Source organism: Dermacentor variabilis, chromosome 4 (assembly GCF_050947875.1).
Source record: "Dermacentor variabilis isolate Ectoservices chromosome 4, ASM5094787v1, whole genome shotgun sequence".
NCBI lineage: Eukaryota > Metazoa > Arthropoda > Arachnida > Ixodida > Ixodidae > Dermacentor > Dermacentor variabilis.
The window spans coordinates 143898483-143925428 of record NC_134571.1 but is presented as its reverse complement, the minus strand read 5'-3'; the positions used below and the strand labels follow the sequence as shown (position 1 = coordinate 143925428).

At 44.1% G+C, this 26946-nt stretch overlaps 1 protein-coding gene across 1 annotated transcript in view; it reads right to left on the bottom strand.

Moving 5' to 3' along the window:
• Window positions 1-26946, bottom strand: part of LOC142579874 (MAM and LDL-receptor class A domain-containing protein 1-like) — a 158256-nt gene that overhangs the window by 4051 nt on the left and 127259 nt on the right. Inside the window, exons 27-33 of the mRNA XM_075690510.1 lie at window positions 17854-17979; window positions 11806-11953; window positions 10446-10557; window positions 9821-9917; window positions 8721-8771; window positions 3750-3824; window positions 603-808 (exon numbers count right to left, since the gene is read on the bottom strand). Of these exons, the coding sequence (XP_075546625.1) occupies window positions 603-808; window positions 3750-3824; window positions 8721-8771; window positions 9821-9917; window positions 10446-10557; window positions 11806-11953; window positions 17854-17979 (815 nt within the window). The remainder of the gene's footprint in view (window positions 1-602; window positions 809-3749; window positions 3825-8720; window positions 8772-9820; window positions 9918-10445; window positions 10558-11805; window positions 11954-17853; window positions 17980-26946) is intronic.

The window sequence follows — 26946 nt, the reverse complement described above, 5'->3', positions numbered from 1 at the left end:
AATGCATGGTACACGGTTGATTTTGCATTTCGCCCCCGTTGCAGTGCGGCCATAGTGGCACAGATCGAAAATGCTATTTCTAGCATAGCAGCACAACTGCGTAGCCAATAAGGTAGCGCGGCGGCTGTTCATTCACAAAGTATAATAAATGTATACTGGCGCTGGAAGTCTCTTCCTGCTTCAATGCATAAAACGATGTTTTGTGAAAAAAAAATCGTAAACAACGGTGCACTTCTACTGCTATAGTGTGATGGCACTTATCTGGCCATGAATGTCATCCATACAACATGTTCCAAGGGGACATATCTCACAATCTAACAGAGAACAATTCGTATCGCTGCATTTCGTGTCACCACAATGAATAAAATGCCATATCTAACACAAAGTGACAATTAAGTTAAAAATATTTAGCCATACATTTTAAGACTGACTCGGGCATTTCAATTCATTGTGCAAACACTGCCCGCCTCTTTAGACAATACTGTTAGGACTATAATTGCGCTACCTACCACAGTAAATATTTAAATATATGAATTCACTTTTAGAAGAAAGAAATACAGGATATAAGTCGGGTACGGTGAGCCGTATCACTACACGCTCACCCAGAATGTTTGGTGCTCCTCTTGGTATCTCTTCCACACACCGTTACCTTTCAATATTGGTTTGTCTTGCACGTACAGCACAACACCATCGGACAGATCTGGTAGGTAGTACCAGAAAGTGATGCACTGATATCGCATGGGCTCTCGCAATATTAGAGATGTCCTGTTCCCCTTGGTGCCCGGGCTTTTGAAGAGAAGGTAGTGACCTGAAAAATAAGACCCAAGCTTTAGACACTTCAGTTCGAACATCAAATGAACAGTCAGTTGCAGCAAAATGTATCTCGAAAGGCTGCAATCTCTCGTCTACACAGCTACTATTTAGAGACACCCCGTTGGTTAGTCTCATCACACGACGCGACCTGTGATCGAGTCTCGGAACAGACCTTGCTTCTTTGGCATGACTTTGGCTAATGTATCGACTACGCGACAAGTTCTTGGCTACTTCTTGCCGTATTGACAATCAATTTATTCTTCATGGATTTTATAGAACCTCCGGCGAAATCTGCGCCGGAGGTTCTCTCTAGAAATCTCCGTAAATCGCACGATGGTCGAGTGATTAAATATTCATGCAGCTTGAGCTTAGTAACGAGAACGAACAATTTTTATTTTTCAATAAAAAAAACGCAGTGGTGTTGTTGAAAATTTTTCTGTATCTTTTCTGCTTATACTGTCTTCGAGAGAGCAAGTAGCCCTTTTAGGGTTATGTAATCACCGTTAATAAGCCTGGTTTTGTCATATTCAATGACGGGACCGATAGGATAAGCGGTGTCGCAGTGACCCTCCACCTCAAATTAGTACGCTCATCACGAGCAGGCGACTAACATCGGAGGTGTACAGGGAAATTAGGGAACATAAAGAAATATGTGCTGAACAGTAAAGTTAGGAACCTATTATGAGATGTCAGGCGCAGTGATGATAGTAACGCAAGTACGAAATAGCGGGATTCATGTCTGTAAGGTAACGGTCGTCGGATGTAACTTTGAAACTCCGCGCTAAGGTCAAAATTTTCGTTTCTCTCGAAACCGAAGCGCTGAAAGCGGCCCCACATTTAGCGTTGCGCTCGAGCACCCTGCAGGGTATTTTAACAATAGCAGGTTTAAGCTCAACTAATCAGCAACATCTCTGTGGCGGTTAGGTTGCCGTTATGTTTGTTCTCACCATCAGTTGGCCTCACGATGCTGCTGGCAGTTTCATTCACGTCTCACGCTGTGATCCCAGCATGGTTCTCGGCAAAACGGCTTTGAGAACCTATCGCTTGTTGTCTACAGTGCACATTGAAACATTTTCTACACATTGAAAGGCTTTTCCTTAGTGCCAAATTGCTGAAAGGGGAGCGGTTGCTTGTCGCATGTGTACGGCATCGAGCAGGCCGTCGACAACGATGGTGTATACTCGACAGCGAAGTGTATGTTACTAACAGGTGACGTCGTATCATGAGAAGCCAACAAAAGAAGGACACCACGGACAACACAGCGGAAATTACTTGTAGTTCCTAATTGAATTAACGAAATTATAAATTAGGGGCCGTGAAAGTGGATGAAAGAACAACTTGCCGATGGTGGGGAATGATCCCACGTCTTCGCATTACGCATGCGCATGCATTCGCATTCGCATACGCATTACGCATGCATTACGCGTGCGATGCTCGCATGCAAGCGTAACGCATCGCACGCGTAATGCGAAGAAGTGAGAACCTTCCCCATCTGTGGCAAGTTGCTTTTTCAACCACTTTCGCTACCATTATTTATCATTTCTTTAATTCAATTAGTAAGTACAAGGAATCCCCCTACGTTCTCCTTGGTGTCCTTGTTTGTTGACTTCTCGCGATACGATTAATAAAAATCGGGCCCCTCGGTTAACCTCCTTTCAACAAGTGATGTCATTGTCTATGACGTGAAGTTCGAAGCAAGTACGCTATTTGATTAAGTATGTGACCCAGGAAACAATGTTTGCTCGCTGCAGTACCGTCTGATCAGGTTAGTCACACGAAGATGCATGCGATTTTTCTTGTCTTTTTTTTTCTGTCGTGCTGAGCACAACAAACTTAATTGCATGTCACGTAACCTGTCTGTGGCGTCATTTGTTATGCATTACGCTCTCGAGGTTCAAGAGATATTTATGTTTACGCTGTTTATTTAGTCCTTGGAAGATATTGGGCGTTGTAGTACGCTTCAGCTACCTCTTCCAGCTTGAGTCGGCATATATAATTATGTCAAGATTCATATTGCTTATTAATCACCCCCATCTAATGTCAAATGCTTCATAACCACTTTCCTTTAAAAGTGGGACCTTTACTGGTGGATTTATGGGTCGATCTAAATTAATGTTGAAATTTTTGTTAGTTAGCTTTACACCACTATTTCTTGTATCTTTAATCTACACTTAACATTTTTACAGTAGCTAGTTAAATTACCAGCCTGCTGTGCCAACTTGTACGCGGATTGATTCGGGCCAATCGCACGATCAGAATAGAATCCCCGTTTCACCTGCATCGCCAGCCACCCGTATTAGCCTGCGTCGAAAACTTAAATCTTCAGCAGCAATGGTCCACAGCTGTACCACTCCTTACTGTGACTCCATGATGACATTAACAGTGTTCTAAATAAGTAAGTAAATAAATACAACGCTGGAGATGTATTGTAATACATCAGGAACCTATATCTCAAGTGATAAAAAATAAGATATAAATGAAAATATTCGCTGCACAGAAATATTTGATAAAATGGTACAATGCATGTTTAAAACGGCCCTTAAAATAGTTCTAGAAAGAGAAAGCTATTACCATCGAATATTACAGAATAAACTTTTCCCCTTCCGTTAGCTAAAATATCGGGGAGCCAGTCTCAGTGCATGTTTGCATTCAGTATACACAAACGCACAGTACTATGTGTGGTCTTGTGTGACAGCCAGTGCACCAACACATTTGAGTATATACGTAGGACCAACAGCTGTGGGTTGTCTCGCCGTCTTCTTTAACTTTACTGATGAGGCTCACCTATCTGCGCTTCAGGAAGTAACTGGCAGTGTAGTCAAACCTAATTGTGCTTCATGTGCCTTTTGCGGCAGATTGGCCGCTGACGCTACAGACACTGTGCAGACGCTGCAGCTTTACCAAACATTCCGCGACAAGGCTCTAGGAATACTCACCTTCTTCGGTTTGCATCGTGTGGTCTTGGGGCAGCTTCTCAAAGGATCCCGCTCGCTCCACTTCAAACGCAGCCTCTGATGGTGGAGCGTGCATTTAAAATACAATGAATGAGCTTAGCACTTCCCAATAACTCCGCTGCATTTTGATAGTAGCCGAGTAAACCCACAGGAAAAGTTTATATGTATTTGCGTTAGTTATATGTCTACGCAGGCAGTGGGGCAGAAATCTCGTCCCGACACAAGCCTCTTCACGCCCGCAATGAGCCTGGTTCTACCAGTATTTTTTTTATACGAAAGCGTTAAATGGGCTCATTGAGTGAAGAAGCCGGCATTCACCTCAATTGCTATTGGCAGACGTCGCCACGTGACGAGCGCGCATCGACGGAGTTCCCATTGGCCGTGACGTCATGGCACGAGCGCGCCTAGACGGCGCATAATGGACAAAAGGGAACACCTGCTGCGGCAGTAGCGCAACAGCTGATGATGACGATAGTGATCTAAAGAAAGGAAGGACGCTTGATTCTGCAAACCGTAAGGGAGCTCGGCGAAGCGTCATCAGGGGAGAGGGAGTGGGAAGTGAAAGATGATAGAGAAAGAGGGAGGATGAGGCCTAATACACTCCACTATGCGCGACAGGTGGCAGTCCTCAGTAACGTTGCCAGCGTTGTAGCGGGCGCTTATAGGGTGTGTATTCCCGTGGAACTTTTAAACTCCAGCAGGCCTCGCAGCGCAGGAAGCTGGGACACATCCGGGGACACACCCGGTGTATCCCCAGCTTCCTGCGCTGCGAGGCCTGCTGGAGTTTATAAGCTCCACGGTAATAGACACCCTGTAAGCGCCCGTTACAACGTGTTCCGGGAGGGGAAAAATAACCGCCGCGACGCCAAATCACCCTCGCTGTCGGTTTCGGAAGCCTGTGTTATCCGCGCGTTCCTTGACCGTGCAAGCTTTCGCCAGCGTTCTAACTGGGCCTTGGTAAAGCCAACTTAACATGCGCCAAGCCTCTCAATACGAGGAGTTCGTAACTCGAAGGACCGCCCAAGTGCGTTCCTTATTGCTTTTTCATTCACAACTCATAAAAATTGCTTTTATTTTGCAGAAGTTATTTCCAGAAGCATCGTACTCGCATTCACGTGTCTTCTATGTCCGCAAGAACTGAACGCACACGAGGGTATTATATCATTTGCAATAAAAATGGCCAAAAAAAAAATATGCCAATCTCACGCACATGGTTGCTGATATATTCTGCGAAGCATTTTGCAGGTAGCTAGCTACCCATCATCGTTTGAAGTACTGCAAGACGTTACATTGTCGACAAAAATGCTCGTGCAAGGAGAGAAACTGCAGTTGTGCGCGCGCGCTTGTGTGTGACGCGAGCACGTTTGTAAGGACAGCAACAAGACGTCGTCTTGTATGGAATCGGCTCTTAAGAGTTCGTGAGCACGCAAGATGCAAGAAAGTTTTGATAATCAGAGCAGCCGACTGCAGCTGTGTTCCCTATGTCGCTTTTGACTGCAATGATTGAAGCTCTGATTCAGAGAAGAAAAAACCCAAAAAGGCCGGCCGCCGAACGTGAAACGCGAAGGCCTACGGTGGTCCCTTATATATATATAAGGTCACCCATCAACTCAAAAAGGTTGCATGTAGGCACGGTGTTACTTTGGCGTTTTCAGCGCCGAACAAGCTTGCAAAGTTATGCTCCCGCGCCTGCGGAGAGAGCCGAGGAAGATGCCAAATTCTGCATGGTGCTTTATACGTGTCGCGCGCTGTCGGCGTGGTTTATGCCATTCGACTCTCATGTTGTAAGATGTACGTTGGCCAGACAGGGAGTTGGCGTCAATGAGCGACTGAATGAACGACAATGAAACATGCACAAAAAGTAAACAAAAATGTAGATAGAAGAGCGCACATCGTTGCGCATATAAACTTTTGCAACAATTGTGAGGCACGATTTGATGGGACGTCGATTCTTGGCAAAAGCACGAATGAGCATGCGCTGCTTGCCTTAGAGGCCTACCAGATAAAAAGACAAGGCGATAATTGCATCAGTGACACATATTTGTCCCTGCAGCCATCTGAATTCGACGTCCTACGTATGCGTATGAGATAATTTGGCAGATCTCTGTAATGTAATCTGTGCGCCTGCGCGGTTGTGTGGCCTAGGTTTGATATATGCGTCGACGACGAAGAAATAAAGAAGTCGTTAGTCAGCGCCAGTGTGTGTCGTATCTTTCTTTTGTGGTCCGTCTTAGGTGTTTGTGCCGGAAGTTTAAATTCAGAGCAACAAGGCGATGGCCGTGCGGCGACGGCAATTTTACCGTGACACGGCGACTGACATTTTGTGTTCCAGTGAAGAAACGGTATACAAATCATGCCGTTATGACCCGGCGTGGTCCCAAAGAAGGTACAATGTTGCACAGCATCTTCGTAGTGCTAGCTTCATTGCGGAAAAAAGAAGCGCGAATGTGGGCTATTCGCCAAAGTTGTGCAGCACAGATTCTTAGCGCGATAGCTGTGACGAACGAAGATTGGGAAAAATTAGTACGCTCACGCTTTTATAAAGAACTTAATGCTGTGCGACATAACGCTAATGAAACAGAGTGGCAAGTCGGAATATCATTCAAGCATTTCATTTCTGCATCTGCGATGTGATGGAGACTTGCGCATGCGCACCTTCTATGCGACGTAGGTAACCTACGCGTCAACTGCCTCAAATAGCTATTTGTCACAGGCGCGAGAATGGTATATGGGCGATTGTGAACTAATGCTTAAATTATCACGCATTATTTTAGGACAAGGTGTTCTTTGCCGACTTCATACGCAGTAAACGCGGCGAAAATAGAAGAGTGGCAACACAAGAGAGAGAAGTCCACAATATAGACACTGATTCTCCACAGGACAAACGCTGATCATGTGCACTTCTCTGCGCACTTCCGCGCAGGTCCTGTCTATGTCTTGTGTCGCCGTTACCTTTGCGGGGCTTTCACTGTGAAGCTCAACCAACTCGCCCAGTTTTACACTATGTTGCACATCATACGTGTTTGGTGTATCTAGGATTTTACTGTGTACCTTTGAAAAAAACACCTATTTGGTGCTTCTGAACACGGCGAAAGTTATCAAAATGTGGGGCTCAACAAGACAGGAAGCGAGGATTAGTCACAGAGGAAGTGAAAATTACGGTACGGGTGTAATTAGCGATAATGCATTCAGAAATTATCCACATTGTAGAATATACTGCACTATCTTCGGCATCACTCTGCCGGGCCTATTGTGCAAAATCAAAGGCATGTCACCAAAATTGAATACGAAAGAAGACAAGTTCGACGTCCGTGAGCGCGCAGGCAAAGAGAAGGCAGAAAAAAGAAATAAATGAAAAGCTCGACTATATCAACAGAAACAAAGGATCGCGAAAACATGTGAAGTGTGAGAATGAAACGAACATAATGTCAATAAAGCAAAATTATGCAATTATTCATCAGTGCATCACAGTTCATTCCTCCGATCTCAGTGCATATAAATAATATGCCACTAATGTTGACGTCGTCTTCTTTCACGTCGGATTTTGGTGAGGCGCCTTTTTTTTTGTTTTTTTCACTAATGAGGCCCGACGGCTCGATATGCTTCCGTCCAGTGTGTTGTGTAAAGGAAAGAATACTTCGCATTAAAAAAAAAAGAAACTTATGATATTGTTTTGCCTAACACTGGACACGTAAGGTTCCATAGCTAGTTTTTTTTTTCCTGTACCAACGAGTTTCACGAGGGAGAGATAGACATGAATAGAGGAAAGTCAGGAGAGAGGTTGACCAACTGACAGCTTCCAGCAACGTACCACCTCGGATAAAATGCGAGAAAATATGAGGTGACAGAATTATTATGTGCTCGACACGGAGGCGGCTAAATGTTGTATTTCCTGTGATGATTACATTTCATTGTATATCGAATGTACTAAAGTTGATCCTTTTGAGTCAATAGTAAAGCGTTGGATGATAGGATGCTTGCAAGCCTGATCGTCGTCTTTTAAATGAAAAGCGCTCGCAGCTTGTTTACCGGGACAGTCCTCAATTCGTGTGCACAGCGTTCGCGCCGCAGTTTAGTGATGCATCCCGCAATTTTCGCGCTGGTCTATCAGCTTTCATGCTTCCAGTACATGGTTATCTGCACAAAAGCAAATACCATTGCCTTTCGAGCTATCCATGTGAAACCTACATCTTGTTCAAAAGTCTGTTTTTGGAATTTTGCGTCGGCTAGTTTAATACAGCTTTTCAGAACGAACCTGCTCTTTAGTGCACTACGGCTAAGAGCGCTGTAACTTGTTTATATTTGCTCAGAACAGATATAGGTAACGACGGTATCAGAAAACCTGCGGTATTTAAAACAAATGCTGAATAGCCATCTCTCATTAATATCACCTACACCACAATATCAATAAATTATCTGTTGTGAGTTTTAAAGCTACCACCACAGTGTAAATTTCAGAGCTGTATTATCATCACTGTTGGAAAGCGGTAAACAGCAGGCCGATAGATGTTCAACGTCACCCGACATCATACGACTCACGCAAATGCCTTTACTGAGAGTGCGAAATATTCAATCTCGTTATTCAGATTTTGTGCACATGCCGTGAATTCAACCAAGCAAGGCATGCCATATCTGTCGCTAGGCTAAGATCCCCACATATCCTTAAGCGTTCTGCCTCTCTCTTTCACCGAATAAGAAAGCGAGATAGAGCTGAACGAAGCGTTTAAGTTAACCATGTGGATGTGTGAATAATTTACTAGTCAGATTAGGTATGTATTCACCGTTATTTTCTCGTCATTCAAACTGCTTTCTTTCATCAGATAAACTATAGTGCACTTGTAATAAAACCTCCAGTAGCAAGGCAGAACGATAATTAATGTAATTTGCATGACAAAAGGAAGCGTCGTTTCTTTTAATGCATAAAATGAAATAATCATAAAGCAGAGAACTTACCCTTTCTCGGAATCCTCCAAGGCAGACACTCATCCTCGAATGAGCATAATTCTTCAGTGCAAGCATGTAGAGAAGATAATTCTATATGAGTATTGCAATAACAGCCATCGAAAGTTTGATAAGAAGCCACTGAGCACGCAGGGGGCGGTCTTCTTAAAAAGTTTCAAAGCGCCCCCGCAAATCAAATTAACGCGTGCAACTATTACGATTCGTTTAGCGTGCTGTGTGACCTAGTGCTCTATATAAGGCTACCGAAATGCAATGTCTCTCGCCATCTTTGGTGCAACGGAAGGTTGACGCACCCTCAAGCTCATGTATGTTGTCCAAGCATTATGCTGTCGAGCTGTGCAGGGTTTCTTTTTCTTGTTGTCGTTGGAGGAGGGGGGAGCGTAGGGTAGTGCATAAAAGCCACACTACGAAATTGCATTGCATGAGCTCACCTAAATAGAACAGTAACCAAAACAAGCCGCAGCATCTACACAGTTGCTGCATCGTGGTATAAACGTTTACAAAAAGAACGGTGGCATTTCCAACAAGAACACCATAACAAAGACAAGTGCCCTGTCTTTAGAGGTTCTGACGCACAATATTTGACAACTTACAACTCAAAAGAAATGAATAAAATTTACAAAAAAACAAACAATAACAATGAAATAAGGATCACCTTATACGATGGAATATCATGTAGTCAGATACATAGGAGCAAAAAGGGAAATTCAATTTTTGAATAAGGGACCCTCCCACCTCGACTGACAAGTCACTGCTTCAAATAACGGATTTATTCTCTCTTGCTCCCTCTCTCCATATATATATATATATATATATATATATATATATATATATATATATATATATATATATATATATATATATATATATATATATATATATATATATATATATATATAGATATATATATATATATATGTATATATATAATTTACATTTTTTGCTACCGCCTTTAAAGGGATTTTAGTATGTTGTATGCCAATTTGCCTCGAGAAAACATCTCAGGGAGGCTGCAAAAATATTTTGGCTGCAAAAGCACATGTACTGCAACCTGACTTTTACAGCGCTTAAATTGTATTTGGTACCCTTACCATACGGTGGACATTCCCCGTCGGTAAACTCAACGTCGTCAATCATAATCCCGGACCCTGCTTTTGTTGCCGCAACAGCCACACCTTCAAAGACAAGCTGAAACAGAAATAATTAAGCAAATGACAGTGAAATGTATAAAACTAGCTATAATTCCTTGCTAGACTTCGTTACATTTGTTTTCATTTATAGATCAAAACTATGGAAGCGATATCATCAGCTAATTATATTCTGAATGCTCTGCTTGCGGATCCAGGAATTTGGACATTGCTTACTTAGACTTCTGTCCAACTTCACCGAAATGCACCAGACTTGTTAAATGGGCATCCTCTCATAAAAAAGTAATAATAATATCATGAAGTTCAGTCGAAATTTAGCAACTTTCAGTTAGGATCGTCGAGAGAACACACCCATCTAATAACATACGCATTTATGGCACTTAGTCGTAATTTTTATGGGCCCTCACAGGAGTGTTCTAATAGTTGCCGAAACGCTGCTATAGCGCAGCCGGGAAATTCTGATAGTGAGCCAGCCTACGCACGACAGCTTTAAGCACCGCACCAAAAACAGGTGCAAGGATCCCCTTAAGGCGTCGCGGTAAAGAGCTACCACAAAATCTCAACTCACGTTCCATTCTCTGCTTGAGGTGATGGTCACGGTGCGTGCTAGCCACTCGCCGTCTTGCGAGTGGGAGTACACAGAAACCAGCGGATCTCTTAGCGCTGTCTCCGTCGTGAATCTGCAATTGTAATAAAGTACGGCATAGTTAGTGTAGGTGCAATATTGCGGATAAAATTGCGGAGAGAGCAGCGTCAAACAGGAATAACAAATAAATTGCCAGATGTGGACGGACTTGTAGGGTCAGAAGCATCATGTTATTGTGATATCCAAGTGCCTTTTTTCTTTTCCTTTCTTTTGTGTATTCATATAGCGTTTTTTTTGCGCCTTCTGTGACGTCATTATTTTTGTGGTGTCTGATTGGTCGCAATCAAATGTTTTCTTTAAATATTCGCAACATTGTCTTCAAGAAGTGCCGAAGACTGAACTTCAGATGTTTCAAGAACGTCTAGTGAGATGCAGTGGCGAAAATAGGACAAAATACTTCGGAATTTGTGACGTCACAATACCGAACGGGCGCAGGAGTTTCGGCTTGACGCTAAAAAAAATGACACTTTGACCCTGATTTCCCATCGCAGTAGGAAACGTCTCACAACAAAATTTAAAGAAAAAGTTGTTTTTTGATCAGTCAGTGCAAACTGATCTACTGTTTCACTTTAGTGCCCCCCTTTAACGTTTACGCAAATGCACCATATACGAGCGTTTTTCCGCTCTCGCCTCAATGGATTGCCGTCACCTCGGCAGGGATCGGCGCCACGATCTGCCACGAGCAGCAGACATGCCGGTGCCAACGGGTCATTGATGAGGCGCATTCTTGTTTTTACAAAGCGAGTCATTGCAGCGGGCCGGGAAGAGTTCGACGATCACTTCCCAGAAGATTGCCAGCCCCCCCAGGTCGAACGTAACACTACTTTCAGTTCATTCTCGGATCGTATTTATTACCTCTTGCGTATATTTTCTCTCGCGCCACGTTTCCTGCTCGAGGACTGCATTTACTTGACGAAGAAGGCTGCAGAAGCACTCGCAAAATTTTTCTACTGCTCACTGGATCCTGTAGCAGTGTGTCCGTAGAACGTAACGGAAAACATTAACCACTGTCGGGTGCTCGCTATTGAGAGGTCCACCATCAAGTGACACACCTACAGGGGGGCTTACTCTTTCAGTTTTTGATTTCTTCTTATTATCATCTGGTGTCCACTCGTTACCCTATTACTTTACAGTTGAACTGAACAGGACGTATTCCTTTTATTAAGCATCATAACCGTAGTCATCACATTAGCTTAGGTCATTTCGCTTCTCGTCAAGTTAGATTCGACAATGGAACACCCGGTCTTCGGCTGTCTCTGGTTACGAAGTTGAGCGCACTAACCTGTAAACATTCAGCCGGCCAGGGGCGCCGTGGCCGCTCCACCAGAAGGTTACGCAAGTGGCCGCAGTGGGTGGACGTCTCTGCATGAAAACTCGGGACACAGGGTGGTGCGAGTGTACTGCAGTTGTGTTTAGGTACAAGTATCGACCTGCAATAAGAACAAATAAACGAAGAAAATGAACTAATCAGTATGATATAGAACTAGCTTGATAACCGGTAAAACTTTCATTTAGATGAAGCAAGTCATTCGCTGCCAGCATTCGGAATTTCCCTTGCTGGTAGCCCGTCGCGGTGTCAGCTTCGGTGGTAGGGAGTAAATTAAAACCGTTTCTCACTCCCTTCAGCATACAGATTTTGATTTCGTTTTCAAAAGCCACGAATCTAGGAGCGGCTGTCTGTCCCTTTGGCCGTTTGTGATCGTATCTCAGGCTCACGAAGCTACAACGTTTTCTCAAACCTGTCGCTGCACTCATTGCAGTTCTGACCTGTGACTGCTGAGATTGACTTAAGCCTCTGCGATAATACGGTGGTGCCACGAAACTACACTCGACTGTATAGTTGCTGATTGTCGCGTCTATAGTGACACATTAAATTCCTACAGGGGGTCGGTGAGGCTCTTGTCTTACGATCGTACGCCCTTGTTTTTTCTTCTCACAGGAAATGGCTGAAAGCCAACTGGGCCACAATGATGTTAACACGTTCCTATGGGTGGGCAGCGCAACCCGAACGAAGGACGAGAGGAAGTATACAACACGAGCGCAGACTAACAACTGGTTCATTATTTCAAGCAACGGACTACATTATACAGAAAATATAAACACATGTAAAGTGACGTTTACAAGGGTGTTAGCCTATCTTGACGTTCAAAAATCTGTTTCTTTATCCTGCAGAGTGATAGAAGTCTGGCTGACGCATGCGCCTGAGTTCACATGCATGAAGTAGGCCTCTACAATCTCACAGTTAATTTGATGCATATTTTTATACAATATTTTCGTCTGTTCCAACATGGGTTTGCATGAGCAAACTCTACAATTCGCAGCCAGATTCGAACCTGTTTCATTCCTGATCGCACCTTGGTGCTCCCTAAGGCGGATGTTAAGGCAATGTTCCGTCTGCCCAAAGTACATTTTGCCGCACGAAAGTGGAATGACGGAGACCACTCCCACCGAGCATGCCACAAGCTGCCCCGAGTGTTTGACGCGGCAGGTAGCTTTGGACGCCTGTTTAGGTCTATTGACAAGATTGCAAATCTTGTTTAAGGAGTTCTTTGCTGAAAAGCTTACTTGAACACCATATTTCATGGCTGTCTTTTTTAACACATGCCCCATCTGATGTACATAAGGGATGACTGCGTACTTTTTAACTTTTTCGATCTGTCTTTGGGGTGCTTCCCCTTTCTTTATTTTCTTCACTAGCCCTTCACATATTGACACAATAATGGATTTAGGAAAACCGGCCTTCTCTAGACGATTGAGTTGTTGCAAAAAGCTCAGATTGGCGAGGTGGTGGCACGACTTTCTAAGTGCGGAACCGAAACACGTCATAGCAATTCCTCTTTTCACAAGTTTTGAGTGTGCCGAGGCGTAGTTTAGAATTGGTTTGCTAGTTCTGGGGTTATAATGCCAACAAATCTGTTGCGCTGTTAATCTTAACTGCAAATCCGGAAATTGAATTTCATTATTACTGGGCAGTTCATGAGTGAATCTGAGACCCATTCCTTCTTTATCAAAAGCGGCGAGAATATCTCCAATAATTTTGGAACTGTTTTGGCAGCGGATAACTACCAGGTAATCGTCAACAAACCTGAAGCACTTCATCAAAGTTCCTGCCAAGACGCTCTCGAGTGCCCGGTCAACATTGCCGAGAAAGATCTCGCTAAGAATGGGTGCGACCTGAGAGCCGATGCAGACCCCCCGCGTCTGAATCATTATTTGATTATCCCAGATAACGAACGTGGAATTTAAATAGAAAACCAAGAGTTCGAGAAAAGACTCAACCAGGACGCCACTATCATTTCTAAACTTTAACTCGTTGTTTTCCATAATGCAATCTTCCATTGTCTTGATCAGCTGATTTCTGGGAAGGGAATAGTATAAATCTGTGACGTCGATGCTGAACACTGTGCATGCTGGATTGCTGGATACACCTCATCTCGTAAAAACCTAATGACATCTTCCGAGTTTTATTACTTTGAATGAGTCTTCTACTTGAAACCCTGTTAAGTTCTTCTGAAGATAACCAGAAACTACGTGTTGCCATGTGTTTCTTTCAGACACAATTGTGCGTAAAGGTTGGTCGGGTTTATGCGTTTTTATCGTAAAGAACACCCCAAGGTTCAACCCCTGACTTCTGTTCACTGCACCAGATAGACGCTCATAGTTCAATTCTAGCAACAATTTCTTTGCTTGATCTTTGACTTTCTTAGGTTGAACGTGTACCTTCTTGGAGGTTTTTGTTAAAGCGTCTGAGGCTTTCTCAGCAAACTGCCCTTCCGTTAGGAGGACGAAGTACCCTTCTTTATCAGCGGTCAGTACTTTCACTTCGTTTTCCCTTATAAATTGCCCCAGGGGTTGAACTTTCCGCGCTTTGCCATTCTGGTTTCCTTGATGTCTGACTAACACGTCAACGCACTCAGAAATGCACCTGAATTTTTCATCTTCTTCTACATGTTTAGACACTGATCTAACGGCGGCTATCTTATTCACAGAGTCTAGGCATGGATCTAGGCAGAACTTTCGGCCTAATTCAAGAATGTTCATGTGCTTATCTGGAACGGCAATATCGGTTAGGTGGTTCAGCACTTTGGTCGTGGGCTTCGGTTTCTTCTTCCTGGGGGATAGGTTGCGCCGGACGTTGTTCCAGAGGAATTCCAGCGAAGACTGGCTTGACCTAGACCACTCGTAGTATCGACGGCACTCTCGTTGTGTTCCTTTCATAAAACCGCACACGGACTTGAGGCAGTCTCTCAGCAACCTGGCCTGGCTCATCCATTCGGACCGCAAGATCCTGCAAATCCTTCTGGTGTGGCCAGCCGAGGGGCGGAAAATTACGCATAGAGCCATAACTTCTTCTGGACAAGTACCATGGCGAAGATGCCAAGACGCCACCCTTGCATGGCACTCACACAAAGCTATTGTCGCGGCCAAGTAGGCCGGGTCATGAAGGACTTGGTTAAAGATAGGGAAAGTAGCCCTTGAAGATGAAAAACTGAATTAAGACGGCACAAGCTGGGCGAGTTGGTGATTGAACATGTTCCTATGGGACAGCACGCAGTCGCACTTTGTAAACAAAAGAACCTTAAGAGGAAGCTTTAGCTCAAGTGCTCCTATCTAAATACATGTAAAAGGAGAATTCGTTTTTCTCGGCAACCACTGCACCAAATTTGACGAGGTTTGTTGCATTTAAAAGACAAACTTAAAATCTAGTGACTGTTGGTTTCGAATTTTTGAGTTAGATCGTCAATTTTTTATTAAAAATTGGCAAAAATCGAAAATTTTCAAAAAACGAAACTATCAAGATTACAACTCTGTAACTTAACCACTAAAAATGATAATACAATTCTGTGAATTGCATCTAATAGTACATCTAAAGCGGACAAAATTGATATGTTTCACATGAATATAAAAAAATTTAATCATAGAGAAATACAACTTTTGCAAAACCGTTGTATTTCCTCTTCCTAAAGCTTCCAACTCCGACGCGGCCTATTCAAATACATGTAAAAACGCAAAAACGTTTTTCTGAGATAACCCCTGGACCGATTTTAATGAAATTTATTGCATTTGAGAGGGCAAGTGAAGTTCTAGTGACTCTTGGTCGTGGAATTTCTATTTAGGTCCTGAATATTGTTAAAAAGATTTTCAAGAATTCGAAAGTTCAAAAAAAAATAGAAGCACGACGTTTACAAATTCATAACTCTGCATCAAGAGCAGATATCGCGGTTCTGTAAACGAGATCCATCAGGTCATTGAAAGCGGACAAATTCTATACGTCATTTTATACCTTACGTGAATTTGTTACGTTGTTTACATTGGGTTCTGCAAAACATATAATTCCATTTTACTATATTTTTTGACATTCATGTGTAGCCTATCAATTTTGTCCGCTTTAGATGTACTATTAGATGCAGTTCACGGAATTGTATTATCAATTTTCGTTGCTGAGTTACAGAGTTGTAAACGTGATAGTTTCGTTTTCTGAAAATGTTCAATGTTTGCCAATTTTTAATAAAAAATTGACGACCTAAATAAAAAATCCGAAATCAACAGTCACTAGACTTTAAGTTTTTCTTTTAAATGCAACAAACCTCGTCAAGTTTGGTGCAGTGGTTGCCGAGAAAAACGAATTCTGCTTTTACATGTATTTAGATAGGAGCACCCGAGCTAAAGCTTCCTCTTGCTTTAGCTCGGGGGCTCCTATCTAAATACATGTAAAAGGAGAATTCGTTTTTCTCAGCAACCACCACACCAAATTTGACGAGGTTTGTTGCCTTTAAAAGAAAAACTTAAAATCTAGTGACTGTTGGTCTCCCAGTTTTGAGTTATGTCTTTAATTTTTTATTAAAAATTTGCAAAAAACGAAAAATTTCAAGAAACGAAACTATTAAGTTTACAACTCTGTAACTCAGCAATGAAAGATGTTATCACAATTCTGTGAACTGATTCTAATAGTACATCTAAAGCGGACAAAATTGGTATGTTACACATGAATATCAAAACATTTAATCATAGGGACATACAACGTTTGCAAAACCGTTGTAACCAACGTAACAAATTGACGTAAGATGTAAAATGACATACTGAATTTGTCCGCTTTCAATGATCTAATGGATGCCGTTTACAGAACCGCGATATCGGTTCTTGATGCAGAGCTATAAATTTGTAAACTTCGTGCTTCTATTTTTTTCAAACGGTCAAATATTTGAAAATCGTGTGAAGAAAATTTAAGCCCTAAATCGAAATTCCGCTTCCAACAGTCACTAGAATTTAACTTTCTCTTTCAAATGCAACAAATTTCATCAAAACCGGTGTAGGGGTTATCTCAGAAAAACGTTCTTGCGTTTTCATGTATTTGAATAGGCCGCGTCGGAGTTGGGCCCGAGCTAAAGCTTCCTCTTAAAAAAAATGCTTGTAGACTGAACTGATTTACATTATGTACGCAAATATTTGGTGACAGCCAGCCAAAGCGGGGCAAGAACAGGCAACACGACTTCGAGGAAATCCTAATTGGTGGATTGATTTAACTTCTGTTAAGCGTATATTGTGGTACGTCAAGCATGTTTACAGGGTCCAGTCAGGTTTATTGGAAAAGCAGTACAGTTAAAACTGAATATTTCTCAGAAAGTGGTCTGGTTGGAAAAAAAAAGCGGCAGCCACAATTGCTTTTGAGTGCTGCCCAAACCGAAGCATTGTGGTTTGGTAGTAGAAGGGCCCTCTCGAGCGGCGCTAATTTTCTGAAGCGAAACGTACAACCAGAAGTTGTGAAGTATAAATGTTTAATGGCATTGCATTGCCAGACATGATAATTACGCACAATTTTACACCTTCCCATTTATAGTACGTATACAACTATACGACGCAAAAACGAAAGAAAGAACACAAGGATGTAAGACGGGTGACGTCACTACTTTGAAGTTCTCGCTCAAACTCACCGTGAAGTCATGAAATTGAAGGCGCCTGCCCTAGCGTTTAGTTCAATTTTTAACGGTAAAGACTGATAGCATTGTATTCTGAAAGAGCTGCAGGCTGACCATAGTAAGTGTTAAGAGTTTTTGCTGAGCCACAACGGTCCCAAATAGCAAACAATGTTTTGAAATACGTGACGTCACTCTGACGCACCGGCATTGGGGACATGGCGCGATGTTTTAACTGTCCACATTTATTTTCTCTCGTAATAGCCGACCTATCACCGCAAAATTAACAAAAAAATGTGTGTTAAGCAACATTTTATCAGTCTAAAACTTATCTAGCTTACTTTTAGTGCGTCCATAATCACGTCAAATTCCTCAATTCTCCAAAGCACGTGCCAAAGTTTTCGCCATTTACTCACCTGTCAAATTCTTGATGGTATGGTCAGCAAAGCGAATATCCGCGGCGCGCCGAATTTTCCAGGCGTCGAAGCTGTCCGGAGCTGCGATTATCAGGCACGGAGATCCCACTTCCCAGGAACAAAAATCTGAACGAGGAAGCACAACGTAGGCGCATTACAACACATCCGGTGCCAAATATTTGCCAAGAACCTTGGTGGCCCAAATTAAATGTTCCTACACGCATTCCACTATGCCATTTCTAGAGGTTGTTCGTTGATTTTGCAAGCATATTCGGTATTACTGCTTTTGAAACGGATTGGGATTCGTTGTAAGCTTCAAATTATTTCTCTAAGAAGTGTATGAAAAACATACTTTTCCTCCAAATGGAATGTTTGTGTTAGGAAGGTGTTATTAAGAGGAAGTTTTCGCTCAGCAGCTCTTATCGAAGTAAATGGGAAAGAGGAAATCATTTTCTCTCAGCATCCACTGCAGCAAACTTGATGTAGTTTGTTGCATTTATAAAAAAAAAAAGAGGCGAGTGACTGTTGGAAGCAAATTTTTTAGTTATACCTTCATTTATTATAATGATTGTTTGAAATCGCAAATTTTCAAAACACGAAACTGTCAAGTTTATAACTCTAACTCAGCAATGAAAACGATATCGCCATTCTTTGAAATGCATCTAATACTACATCTATAGCGGGCATGTTAGATGTATTACAAATGGATCTCAAATACAGCCCTAGCATGTCAGTAGGACTTTTAAAAAAGCTTCGTAAACACTGTAACAAATCCACGTAGGATACGAATTAATACATCGAAGTTGTCAGTCTTGCATATTCTGATGGATGCAATTTGCAAAACTGGAATATATTTTTGTGAAGATTTACGGATTGGTAAATGTTGTACTCCTATTTCGGTCGAGCTCACCAATTTTCCAATATCATTGTCAAAAATTCAATGCCATAAATGAATATTTTGCTGTCAACAGTCACCAGAATTTATCTTTATCTCTCGAATGCACCAAATTTCATTAAAATTGGCCTAAGGGTTTCATTATCAAAGCATTTCTGCGTTTGACATATACCTGAATAGGGGCGCAGGAGTCGCGGCGGAGCTAATGCTTCCACTTAACGAGACGACGCCACACTGTCGCATCTCAACAGAAGCAGAATAAGAAAATTTGCAGGAACAATTGACCATACACTTAAGTGCAAGCGAGTAGCCCAACGGAATCGTGCAAAAAGGAATGGTGCACTCAAAGATGTGTAGTTGAGTTAACCAGCTTATCTATAGCGGTAGTGCAGGTGAGTATTCATATAAAATCCATAACACCGCCCTACAACAATGCCTCAGGGTGAACGTAGGTATGTTAATAAATAAATAATTAAATAAATAAATAAGATTCTTCCTACAATGTGTGGGTACATTGCACAGCACAAGCGAGAGTACGCTTGCATGCGCCAGTGATCTTTCGCCCACAGGCTCGGAAACTAACGCACCGGTGATTGTCAATCTTACCACTGTTTTTCGCGTGAGTCACCTCACATATTCCCGAGGTGACTGTGAAAACGAGACCATGCCACTTTCTTACATTCTTGCCTCGTGGCTGATGCAGTGTTAGACTGCACCGCCTTTAAGATCGGCCTAAGTGGTAACAAAGTGGTATTGTAACGTTTCCTCGCCAATGTAGGAAAAATCAGTCATCGTACAATTTCAGTAATACCAGGGTCTTTTTATGCCTTCCTTGATGGTTCCGAAACTTCCCCCGTACCATCTCAGTAATGCCAGGGTCCTTTTATGCTTTCCTTTCTGGTCGCGAAACTTCCGCCGAATGTTTCATATATGCACAGATAGTAGCTCTTGAGCCGCTCACCTAAGTAGAAAGGAATTATTGAGCTACGCCTGATGCGCGAACATGACTATCGTTCAATAGGAAAAGTGCCTTTTGTTAGAAAGATGGTATGGTATGGTAAAACTTTAATGAGGTCCCGTAGATCGTGAGTCTTCACGAAGAGGGCCGCTCCCACGTGGGAACTGGAAGGCCAAGCCTCTCGGCCGCATCGTGGGCCTTTTGGACAGCCCAGAGTTGGTCAGCCAGAAGAGGGCTGCGGAGAACCGCCTCCCATCTCTCCGAGCTGTTAGCGATGATAGAGCGTGACCGGGCACACCCCCAGAGCATGTGGTCGAACGTCGCTATATCGCCACAGTCGTGGCAGGTAGCATTGGTGTAAGTATCCCGATAGATTTTGTGTAAGAGCGACGGATTGGGATAGGTATTCGTTTGTAGTAGACGGAGCGCTAATGCTTGAGCTCTTTTGAGGCACGGATGAGGAACAAAGTAGGTTCTACGGCTGAGATAGTAGTGTTTAGTAATCTCGTTGCAGGTGGAGGGTGTGTATCTGTTCTCAGGAGAGTCGGCTTCCGATTGGTCGAGGGCAGCGCGGTGGGCAAGTTCACGCGCAGCCCCGTGAGACGACTCGTGGAGGCTCGGAGGAGCACACTTTATCTGACCCTGATGTGCGGGAAACCAATAAATGAAGTGGTGCGTAATTGCCTTGCCAGCAATAAGTCTGAGGGCCTGTTTGGAAACGGTGCCTTTTCAAATGCTCTGACTGCAGATCTTGAATCACTATAGATGGCATTCCGTGAGCTATCCAGAAGGGCTAGTGCGATAGCCATTTGTTCAGCTATTTCGGAGTCCCTCATCTGAGCCGAGGCAGCATTGGTGATTCCTTGCCGACCATCAACAGTGACGATGGTGAACGCCCGACGTCCCTTACAAGAAGCGGCATCCACAAAGCTGACCTGTCGCTGATCATTGTCTATTTGCTTAATGAGCTTGGCCGCCCTTGCCCTCCTTCTACCGCCATTATGATCGGAGTGCATGTTCCGAGGTATTAGCGCGAGCGTAATGTTCTCACGAATCGACGGAGGAACGTCAGAGAACTCCTCCGCTACACTGTCAGGGTGATATCCGAGTTCCTGCAAGATGGATCTCCCTGCCTTTGTTGTTGTAACGCAAGTTAGCTGTGCGCGCTCCTGGGCCTCTGCAATCCCTTCAAGAGTGAGTGAGTGAGTGAAGTAACTTTATTTTGGTCCAGAGAAGACGCAGGGAAGACCCCGCGCCACCCGGCTAGTCCCACGTAGGGACCGCCAAGCCCAGCTTGACGGCCCGATCGCGGGGACTCTGGACGGCCAGGGTTTGGTCGTTGAGTTCGGGGCTGCCCAAGAGCGCAGCCCACCTATCTTCGCTGAAGGAGGAGCCGATGACTTCACGCTCCCACAACACATGGTCCAATGTTGCCCTTAGTGCACAGGCAGGGCAGTCCGCACTGGGATATCTTTCAGGGTATATGGCATGAAGAACCGCGAGGTTAGGGTATGCACGGGCTTGTGGAAGTCGAAGGGTAACCGCCCGCGCCCTACATAAGGCGGGGTGCGGGAGGGGGAAGACCCGTCGTGACAGATAGTAGTGCGTGGTGATCCCATTAAACGTAAGCAAGTGCTCCCCGCGGGGCTGGGCGACTGCTGAGGCGGCGCGGGCAGTGAGTCCTCGCGCGGCCTCGTGTGCGCCCTCGTTAGGGTTAGAGGGAGAACCCTCAATCGACCCCAAGTGAGCGGGAAACCAAATGAGAGAATGCGGAGAGATACTTTTGGCGCTTTGGAGAATGCGGAGGGCCTGGGGGGAGACCATACCGGTTTGGTAGGCCTTAATGGCTGCCTTGGAATCACTATATGTTGCCTCTCTGCGACCATCGAGCACAGCCAGCGCGATTGCAACCTGTTCGGCTACCACGGGCCTCGAAGTGCGTACCGTAGCGCAGCAAGTGAACCTTGAATTGGAGTCTACGATGGAGACGGCGAATGCCTCTTGTTGGACATATGCCGCGGCATCCACGAAGCTTGCCTCAATGCAGTTATTGCGGACATGCTCGAGTAGAGCTGTACCCTTGGCCCGACGTCTGCCGACGTTGTTTGCGGGGTGCATATTGCGGGGAAGGGGCGCGATGTGCAGGTGAGACCTGATGTCACCGGGAATCCGCACGGCGTCGGGGCACTGGTCGACAGGATTGAGGCCCATCTCGCCGAGTAACTTGCGGCCCGTCGGGGTGCCGGATAGCCTGAGCAGCTGTGAGTACTCTTGTGCCTCGATAATTTCTTCGAGCGTGTTGTGGACTCCGAGCTTCAGCAGGTTTTCGGTGTGAGTGCTTGCAGGTAAGCCGAGGGCGAGCTTAAAGACCTTTCTGATGAGTGAATTGAGCTTGTTCTTCTCTGCAACATGCCAATTATGCATGGCCGCCGAGTATGAAAGGTGGCAGAGAACAAAAGCATGTATAATGCGGATGAGGTTGTCTTCCTTGATTCCCCTATGCCTGTTGGCGATCCTCCGAATGAGGCCGAGAGCACTCTCCGTCTTGGCGGTGATCTTTCTGAGTGCGGTTCCATTGGCACCGTTAGACTCGATATACATCCCCAATATTCGGAGTGAGTCGACTCTGGGCACCGGAGACCCGTCACCAGTGAAAAGCCGTATTTCGCTTTCGGACGCCGGTTTCCAATCACGATGGCCGCCGCCTCTGGGTCTTTTCTTGTAGAGAAGTAGCTCAGATTTCGATGGAGAACATCCGAGCCCAGTGGGGCGGAGGAAGAGCTCGGTCGCATCGATGGCGCTCTGCATGGCGGCTTCAACTTGGCCGTCGCTCCCGCCGACGCACCAGATGGTGATGTCATCTGCGTAGATGGTATGGTTGATTCCTTGAATCTTCGTGAGCTCCTTAGAAAGTCCGATCATTGCGATATTAAATAATGTTGGCGAGATGACTGAGCCCTGAGGCGTGCCGCGTGAACCAAGGGTGATCTCTTGCGAAAGGTATCCTTCGATCTTGAGCTTGGCAGTTTTCTGGCTAAGGAAGGATCGGACGAAGTCGTAGGTCCTCTTCCCGAGTCCGAGGCCGGCGATAGACTGGAGTATGAACTCGTGTGAGATATTGTCGAACGCCTTCTGCAGGTCTAATCCAAGGATGGCTCTGGTATCACCCGTGCTCCGGTCGATGATCTGTCCCTTCAATTCACTCCCTTCAAGAGTGTTATGAATTCCAAGCTGCATTAAGCGCGCTGTACAAGTGTATACGGCTAACCCCAGAACTCGCTTGGTAATCTTCCTAAGCTGTGCATTCAATTTATCCCGCTCTGTCCGTTTCCATCGATGCATGGCTGCCATGTATCTAAAGTGGCACAGAACGAAGGCATGCATTAGTCGAATGAGGTTATCCTCCTTGAGTCCATGATGCCGATTTGATACCCTCCGTACTAAACGAACAGCACTTTCAGTTTTAGCAATTAGCTTGCGTATAGTCTTGCCATTTGTACCCCCTGACTCAACAATCATGACTAAGACCTTGATTGAATCGACTCAGGGTATACGGCAGCCATTTCTTGTATATAGGTTAATGTCTCTGTCTTCTAACGATGTCCACCCCTTGGGCCTTGGACCGCGTTTCTTGGGACCATGCAGGAAAAGTTCCGACTTCAAGGGGGAGCATCTGAGACCGGTGGGTTTGAGATAGGTTTCGATAGTGTCTATGATCTCCTGTAAGGCTCCCCCAACCTGACCGTCCTTGCCTCCTGTGCATCATATAGTTATATGGTCTGCATACATAGTCTGTTTGATGCCTTCAATCTCGAGAAGCTTTCTGCTTAGGTCGACCATGGCTATATTGAATAAACAGGGGGAAACGACTGACCACTGTGGGGTGCCCCTCTCACCAAGTTCCAGCAGTTGTGATTCGAGATCGGCCACCTGGAGGGTAGCCTTTCTATCCGAGAGGACCGATCTAACATAGTTATAAAATCTCTCACCCAGATTGAGCCGAGATATCGAGGCTAGGATATGCGAATGTAGAACGCTGTCGAAAGCCTTCTCAAGATCAAGTCCGCAAACGGCTCGAGTGTCGCTAGAGTCGTTGTCTATGATTTGATGCTTAATCAGTTTCGTGGTATCCTGTGTGGATAGGCTTGGTCTGAATCTTATCATATTATGGGGGTAAATGTAGTTATTCTCCAGGAACCGGGAAGTCGATTCAGGACCGCGGGCTCCGCTACCTTACCCATACAGGATGTAAGCGAGATGGGCCTCAAGTTGTCAACGCTAGGTGTTTTGCCAGGTTTGGGGATGAGTACTGCGAGAGCAGTCTTCCAAGGTGGTGGGAAGGTTCCATTCCTCCAAATTTCTATAATGTCGTTTGTTAGGTATGCGATTAATTTTTCATCCAGATTTCGCAACGCCTTGCTGAAGGTGCCATCCGGCCCTGGTGCGGATCTACCATTGAGTCCATGTAGAACCATACGAATCTCTTCAACGCCAAACTCTGCATCCAGGTAGGAATTGGCCTGGCCCTGGTAATCGAGATGCACAGGTGACCGCCCTGAGGCGACTGGGAGATATTTGTTAGCAAGCCTGCGTATTAATTCGTCCTCAGAAGTCATTCGTGTGGCCTCATGAGTGATTCTACCAATGACATGCCCTTGATTAGACTTAGTATTGGTCTCGTTAAGCAGATGCTTAAGCAAGCTCCAAGTTTTACCATTGTGCATTTGGCCGTCTATTGAATTGCAAACCTCGTCCCACTGCTGTGTAGAGAGGGTTACACAATGATCCTCAATGTGTTTGTTAATCTGAGATATCTTTTTGCGTAGCCTACGATTAAGTCGTTGACACTTTCATCTGTTGAGAATGGACTGTTTGGCCTCTAACAGAAGGGCTAACTTTGCTATAAATTTTCTCAACAGGAAGGTCGGTGTAGACAGACCTTAGAGTTTGCACGCCGAACGTCCTCTTGGACCTGAACCATCCATCGCTCATGGTAGATCGGGAATTTGAGCGAAGCCTCTATTCCCGAAGCTTGAGGAGTTTATCCCAGTCCGTGTACGAGAATTCGCGCTTTTTTTTTATCCACGATAGGAAGCTGGGCCTCACAAATACAGTGGTCACTACCAAGATTCTCAGCCAAGTTATTCCATTCGGCCTCAATCACGTTTTGTTAGTAAGATGAGCTAGTTATATTTGCTTAGTTATCTTAGTTAGGGAAAGCAATTGTAACGCAAATAATTATTGGGTTTCAAAAATAGTTCCGTAATGAGATGTGTTAGTTAATTAGTTACATTAGGATATCTGTTTAGTTCGTGAGTTAGCTAAATGCATTAGTATAGTTAGATCATTAGTAAATTATTAGTTATTCAATAAATATGAGTTCAGTTACATTTGTTAATTTAGTTTGTTAAGTTGGCCATGTTCCTTATTAGTAAGTTTAGTTACGTAAATGGCTAGTTAACTTAGCTCATTTAGTTATCAGGTACGTGATTAGTTAATTCGTGTGTTCACTTGTTTCAGTTAGTAGTTGGTTAGCAAGTTCGGTTCGATTACTCGTTACATAGAAAATTAGTTATAGTGAAACATATTGGGCTGGTTAATAATTCATTTATAATTTAGTTAAGTTAGCGCACTAGTTTTCTAGCTGTGCTAGTTATTATAAAATTAGCTTAATTAACCAGCAAGCTTAGTTGATCTAGTGCGTAATGTAGTCAGTAAGCTCGGTTAGTTAGTTAAGATGGTTATTAGTTAGATAATTCGTTTAATTAGTCTAGTTATAGGTTCGTAGGTTAGTGAATTGGGTTTAGTAAGGTTAGTTATACCGAGTTAGCTATAGTTAGTTCGGTTAGTTAGCCTATATATTAGTTAAATTGGTTAGCAACCAATTCAGCGACTAACCCAGCTGAGTTAGCTGCTAGTTGGCTTATTGAGATAGTTGAGCTATTTAGTTAACTGCCGTATTAATGAGTCTATTTACCTTAGTGACTAATAATGAAATTGTTTTATTTACCACGTTAGTTTCTAATTATTGTATTTAGTTTACGTAGTTCTTAGTTTAGTTAGTAAGTTGGTTTGGTTAGGCGCCTTTTCCGACACGCAGACATACAACAAATCTTACGCGTTGTCGCTATCACGAAGCATGCAGTCCCTACACGAAATTAAATGCAAAGTTCAAAACTGAACCGCTATCAGCTAAAGACAGCAACGCAAGGCTTTCCCACATTTATAATTCTGAATTAGGCCTCTGTTACTGAATCTAGAAATTGATGGATCTGGCAATGAAGCAATGCCTTGTAGTTGTTTCGAAATTGTTCGCGTTTACATTTTTTAGCATACTGCAAGGGGCGGCGATTTGCACGTTGTCGAAGGCATTTGACAATGTTCACGTAGCAAGAATAAGAGTCGACCCTTGCGTAATAGTAGGCGTACGCAGAGAACATCTGTGGCGACCTACTTGCGAGCAGCGCCGCTGCGTGTCCATAGCGGGCGCTATATTAAATGTCACCACAGCGTTACGCGGAAATTTCATTACCAGAAGGAAAGTGAAGCAAGGCACTTCTAATGCGAAAGTCGCTATCACCATTATCTTCTTGAGGCTCACATGACGCATACGCTCGAGTCGCACGCACATAATTGCAGGACGCACACAGAAACGTGGATCCATCTGGTGACGTTTTGCAAAATAACACACCGTGCTGGAAAATAAGTACCTGCTTATTGCTTCGCAGCACATTGATTTCGCTGGTGCCGTCAGGTATTAATAGTTTCATGTTATACTACTAATAAATAATATCCCACCTCGTTTTTACTCAGCTATTGTGCCTTACCACGACATGGCAACACGAAGTTGCCGAAAAAGATATTACGATGTGAAACGATCAGTTATTTCAGGAGTTTAGTTTAGAAAATTAAGGCAATGTGAGAGTGCAATATTTAACGAAAAAGATCACCGACGATTACGATATTCTCTAACGCGAAATTTGAGCGCAGCTCTATACGTGTTTTCATTTTGCGTGTCAACCTATTGTATTATGATTATATAGGCACACAGTTTATGTAAGGAAGAGAGCGTTGTGAGTAGCGTAGCTGGCGAAACAATTTGTCTCGTGCGGCGCATTTCAAATGGAGCGAAGTGTGGCGCGACTGCCTCCTTCTCGGGAGGTTGCCTGAGGCAGCGCGTGGGTGACGCGTGGGCGCGATTCACAGCAGCCTCCATGCAGCTGATACAGCGCATTGTTTC